Source organism: Coffea arabica, chromosome 7c (genome assembly GCF_036785885.1).
Source record: "Coffea arabica cultivar ET-39 chromosome 7c, Coffea Arabica ET-39 HiFi, whole genome shotgun sequence".
Taxonomy (NCBI): Eukaryota; Viridiplantae; Streptophyta; class Magnoliopsida; order Gentianales; family Rubiaceae; genus Coffea; species Coffea arabica.
Window position 1 is genome coordinate 21,224,805 of NC_092322.1, and position 5,661 is coordinate 21,230,465.

At 36.9% G+C, this 5,661-nt stretch overlaps 1 protein-coding gene across 15 annotated transcripts; it reads left to right on the forward strand.

Annotated features, from left to right (window-relative positions):
- The first annotated feature begins 897 nt into the window (after nt 1-897).
- LOC113699734 (uncharacterized) lies at nt 898-4,399 on the forward strand. Of its 15 annotated transcripts, none has more exons than XR_011817387.1 (7): nt 899-1,394; nt 1,490-1,550; nt 1,751-1,787; nt 2,804-3,048; nt 3,201-3,283; nt 3,804-3,893; nt 3,978-4,115. XR_011817387.1 is itself a non-coding variant. In XM_072056496.1 (7 exons), the coding sequence occupies exons 5-7, from the start codon at nt 2,985-2,987 to the stop codon at nt 4,242-4,244; spliced, it is 414 nt and encodes a 137-aa protein (XP_071912597.1). In that variant the 5' UTR covers nt 925-1,394; nt 1,490-1,550; nt 1,751-1,787; nt 2,804-2,877; nt 2,955-2,984; the 3' UTR covers nt 4,245-4,399. The 15 variants fall into 15 exon arrangements, 6 of the variants coding, with proteins under 6 accessions (XP_071912595.1, XP_071912593.1, XP_071912594.1 ...); XR_011817389.1 differs by having other exon boundaries at nt 3,219-3,283; XM_072056496.1 differs by lacking the exon at nt 3,804-3,893 and having other exon boundaries at nt 925-1,394; nt 2,804-2,877; nt 2,955-3,048; nt 3,978-4,399.
- Nucleotides 4,400-5,661: the final 1,262 nt, after the last annotated feature.

Consider the following 5,661-nt stretch of genomic DNA (forward strand, 5'->3'; position numbering starts at 1 on the left):
AGTTAGAAATTGATACGTATGAATTTTGTTTCAAAGTACTGTATAGTTTGCAATTGGTTAGCTAAAAGATTTATGGAGTTTAAGGAGGGCCTTTTATTCAATAAGTTCCACAAACCCACACTTTTAAATAGAGGTGTTCACATTTCAGAAAAACAAAAAAGCCGGCCAATTCAATCTGGATTGGATTTAGATTCCAGTAAAATCAAAATATCTTCAATTATAATGTTTGGTAAAACAGTTTGGGAACTAATATTAAAAAAATATTACCAAATTATTTATTACTGACCAAATTTCTGAAATTATTGTAATATATATATATATATAGATACACATTACTAAATACTAATTAGTAATGAGTAATTAATTAACTACTAACTAGAAGATTAGTATAGTATTACTAGCTAAATTGATTGAATTTTGTTGAAAAAATATATGGGATATTATTTTGGTACAATAATTTTTTAAAAGAAATTAAAATATTTTATTTTACTATTGACATTTTAGATTTTGGATATTATTGGTTCTGCGGCCAAAATCCAATCTCCAATGTCCAATTTATCAAATTAAAGTTTGGCCAATTGGCTATTGATCTTTTTTTTTTTCCTTTTTTCTTATTCTTCCTCCTTTCCTTCCTTAACCCCTACCCCAAACCTGTCAAGCGAACTTCTGATGTGACAGGTGACGGCATAGCTCCTTGGTCAACAGCCCAATGAGTTGTTGGTTGATTGTTTTTTTGGTCTTCAAAAATCAATTCTCGAATTCTCAAGATTTTTTAAATTAAATTATCAATTACTAATCGATGAACATCCTTACTTTTAAATACACTGGTCGAAAAGAAAATAGTCAAATACGATCTCCATTCTCTCTGGCCCTTTTTGGCCGTTAAGGCAAAGCAAAAAAGCCCAAAATGCTCTAAGAATTAATTAGCATTTCATTCGTTTTGGAAATTCACAGAGCCCAAAGTCCAAACCGGTGTAAAATTAAGGCACAATTGAATAAAAATGGGTCAAACTTAGGTCCTAGACCCAAGCCATATACAAAGTTACAAACACAAAAATGATATGGCATAAAATAAAGGAAAACGACACTACGAACGAGCAATCTTCTACAAGTGAATAATTTTGCCTTGTTAAAATCTATTGTAAAATTATTATGCAAGAAATATTTTTGATGGTTCTGGGCTGTATGGCTCTATAAATCTTTGTTGATACTAGTTGGGTTGGGGCTGTAGGAAGTGTTGGCTGAGGCTCATTCGGGTTTGTGTATTCATGGGGAGTTTTTTCATGAGGACGAGGAAGAAGTTAGGGAGCTCTAAAATGGAGGGAGATGGGGTATATGTCGGCTTATTTGGATTCTAACTACTGCCGCGTTAGGCCAGCCATATCCTTCCTAGTGTATTGATTTCTTGTTAAAATTGTTGATTGTCAAAATTGAAAGAGTCCCTTTTCAATATATTGCGAATCGAATGATTTCTTGAAATATCTTGCAGTTGACATGTTTACGACTAATCGGAGGCAAGAAGAGCGGACTGGAAATATGGAACTCCTCGGGTAAATTACCTTCAGGAATATCTCTGCTGTAAATTATTGCTATCAGAAATATTCAACTTTTCCCTGTTCAAAATGGTTGTGAATGCGAAAATGTAGCTGAGAATTGTATTTCTTTTATCTGCCTTAATATTTGATTGTTTGGGAACTTTCATTAGTGGCAGTTGATAGTTAGCATCTATTGTTTTCTTTATTTGATTTAGGAATTGGTGACTCAGTTTCAGAATGCTACTGATGAAGGTATGCTTTGTCGAATTCTTGTTTAAGCATATTTACTTGCTTCTTTCGTATAGCATTATGAGGTTAAGGCATTTGATTAATAATTAGCCTTGACATCAGCTGGTACTGACAGAATTTATGAAGTAATGAACTAATGGAACAAAAGATTATTCTGCAGTTTTTGTTGTATAATTAATGATTGATCTTGACATCAGCTAGTACCAACAGGGTTACGAAGTAAGGAAACCAATGGAATAAAAGATTATTCTGCAGTTGTCATTGTAGATTGCTGATCAAATAAAATTCAAGTTTTTTGATTTGCTGACATGGAGCTGGTGCTGGAATCCCTATATTGCTTCTGCCATTCAACTTCTGTGACTGCTAAAAACATTGTTCTAAAAACATTGTTTCATCCATGGAATCTATACAGAATCAATTTCTTGCGGTAATGGTCATGTGAATGTAGACTGGAACCTTTTCTTTGGAGGGGAGACATGCATAGATGAAAAGGGTCTAAAGGTAAAGTAGTTGTATGAATGTCATATTGCCCTGGATTGGTTGGGATTAAGCAGCCTTAGCAAACAGGTTAAAGGTGGATGATCAGTTTCGAGCCAGTGACCTCCTAGGTTGAAAACTCAGAATGAAGAATTCTTGACTTTGCCATAACCCTGATGATGTGATCTGATTCATGTTGATGAGGAATATGGGGAGCTTGTCTTATGGATTGGGTTTATATTAACTTACTCCAAGATAAGTGGGATGAAAGGATTGGTTAATTTCATGTTTTAGCCCTCATGCCTTCTCATACTATTAAGTAGGGACATGGTTTCTGTGGGAGTATCTGCACTTATGACATATGATATCTATTAGTAATTGGTATTCTCTATCATCGAATAGCGTGTCCAACTAATAAACCTACTCATTCTAATTCCAAATGTAACATTTGTGGTCTCAAAATTTTGTGTCAAGTATATATGAACATTTGTACCTAATTTTGGTTATTCCATTTTAAGTTAACCTATGAAATCTTGTTATAGAGATAAAAGAGAGAATTGCTGCTAATCTAGCAAACTTTGCATATGACCCTTACAACTACACATTCTTGCGCGAGGTAGTTCTAGAACTTTTGAGTTATATGTATTTTTCTTTCTGCCATGACAATGAATGTGCTTGCCCTGATATAAGCAGCTTAATGTTTTGGAACTTTTCCTCGACTGCATGACAGAGCCCAATGAGAGGCTTGCGGAGTTTGGAATTGGAGGAATCTGCAATGCTTGTGCTGGTAAATTGGACTTTTGGCCCTGTTTTATTCGTCATTTAAGAAAAGAAGATGTCTATTTTTTTTTATTTCTTCTAAAATTTTCTCAACTGGCTTTTATTGCCAAACAGTTACTTATGGTGTATACTGTGATTTGGTTTTTACTTGTAATCTAGATCCATCAATTGCTGCAGTTGTTATTCAGTGTGGTGGAATATCTCTTGTCATCCAATGTCTCTCTAGTCCTGTCCGAAACACGGTAATTAGTATTTGCTTTCTGGCTTGTTCAGACCATTGTTTGCATGCCCTAACCCTTTGACTATTGGAACTCGACTTCAAGCAGGGCTCAAATTGCATATCCATGCTACTTAATTTTTTGAAACTAGAAAAGGTTTACATGTCTTACTTTACTCAAAGTTCATTTACTATCATTCGCTCTATTTAGTGCTAAATATTACGGAGACAGCTGTGGAACAGAGGTGAATCCTGTGGCAGTCACATGCTAAATATTCCAGTTCTGGAGCATCTTTTCTCATTAGCATTGTATTTTATGCTTGTATTTCATGGAGGCCACCTAATGCTATTTTCATCGCAATTACTAAATTGACAAACTAATGTACTTGGTTGATTTTTGTTGAGTTGTATTTCGTTAATATACTATTTGAGCTGAATTTGGAATGCAAGACCTTATGGATACCATGGATTACTGTTGGTCATGGCACTTGACCCTGCTATTCTTTATTGCCAACCCTTTATTCAGAAGAATTTGTTATTTGCAGTTATCCTGAAAGTCGCTTCTGCCAGAAAGAGAAATGAATCTCTGAGCGTCCTTTGAAAAATGGAAACTTAGCTATAATCTTGGTATAGATGTGGGTATTGTGTTACCAGCAGTATAATTTTGTGCAAGTGTCTGGATGCTTACTAGTTACTGTAAACAAACCTCAATATGGCAGGTGAACTATGCTCTTGGGGCTTTGTATTATCTCTGCAGTGCAACAAACAAGGAAGAGACTTTGAAGCCAGAAGTAGTGGATATCATCAAAAGATACGCTTCAACTGGTGCAGTTAGTGTGAGCTTTTGTAACATGGCCCAGGCTTTTCTCGATATGTGTCAGGCTAAAATTTCTATGAGAGATTCTAAGGAAGGTTTAGCAGAGCAGGAATTGGGGAAAGAAGAAAGAGAAAGCCAAGAGCACAAGAAAGAGAGAAAGAAAGAGTAACTGAGAAGAGAGAAAATGAATCTGCTGTATTTCTTGCTGAATTCGTTACAAGAGGGTAGGGAATCAGTTATAGAAATTCTGTTACTCCCTAACTAACTTTCTCAACAACCACTAACTATCTAAATAAGTCTAACTACACCGTTTTGCCCTTGCAATTATTCTAACTACGCCGTTTTGCTTATTCCACCAAAACGCAAGGCAAGCCTTCTTAAAACGACAAGTCTAATACTTCTTAGGTGCCTGACAATCCCTCCCTGTTAACATCAAGCTTGTCCTCAAGCTAAAAAGTTGGGAAACTGTTTGTCAATGTAGCTTTTGTCCTCCCACGAAGATTTAGACTCTGGCAGCTGATTCCATTTCACCAAGTACTGAATGACAAGTTGAGACTTGCGCATAATAGCCCTCCTTCTTAACACCTTCTCAAGATGCAGTATGCACCGATCAGAAGCATCAAGCTCAGGAAGGGTGGGCTCTATGTCCTGAGCAGCTCCCACTTTTCTCTTTAACAATGAGACGTGAAACATTGGATGGACTCTGGATCCCTCTGGTAGTTGTAGCTTGTAAGCTGCGGCCCCAACTTTTCCAATGATCTGGAAAGGGCCGTAATACTTAGCAGATAGTTTCAGACTCTTCCTAATGGCCACAATCTGTTGCCTATAAGGCTGAAGTTTCAGGAATACCCAATCACCTACTTGGAAGGTCCTTTCTGTCCTGTTCTGATCAGCAAAATGTTTCATACGATTCTGAGCCGTGGCGAGGTTGTCTTTGATGTTTGCTAGAACTTGAAGTCTCTCCTGTACCATATCAGTTGCTGCAGGAATGACACTGTCATGAAAAGGACCTAGAGGTAGATGTACTGGCTTATACCCATATAAGGCTTTGAAGGGTGTAAGTTGCAGGCTTGTGTGAAAATTTGTATTATAACACAGCTCAACTGAAGGTAACTAGTCACTCCAATGAGATGGATGTTCACTACACATGTACCTCAGGTAACTCTCTAGACACTGATTGACCCTCTCATTTTGTCCATCTGTTTGAGGGTAATAGGATGAACTATAATGCAAACCAACCCCCAGTGTACAAAAGAGTTCCTGCCAGAATTTACTAATGAATACCTTATCCCTATCAGAAGTGATAGACTTAGGCAGGCCATGCAACTTATACACATAGTCCAGAAAGAACTGAGCTACTTGCTGTGCAGTATAAGGGTGAGACAACTTTATAAAGTGGCTAAACTTGGTGAAACGATCCACTACAACCATAATAGTGTCATATCCCTTGGAGAGAGGAAGTTGCTCAATGAAGTCCATGGTCAGATGTGTCCAAGCCTGTTGAGGGATTGGAAGTGGTTGCAGCAGCCCCGGATAAGGAACATTCTCATGTTTGTTCCTTTGACAAGTGTCACAAGCTTGCACGA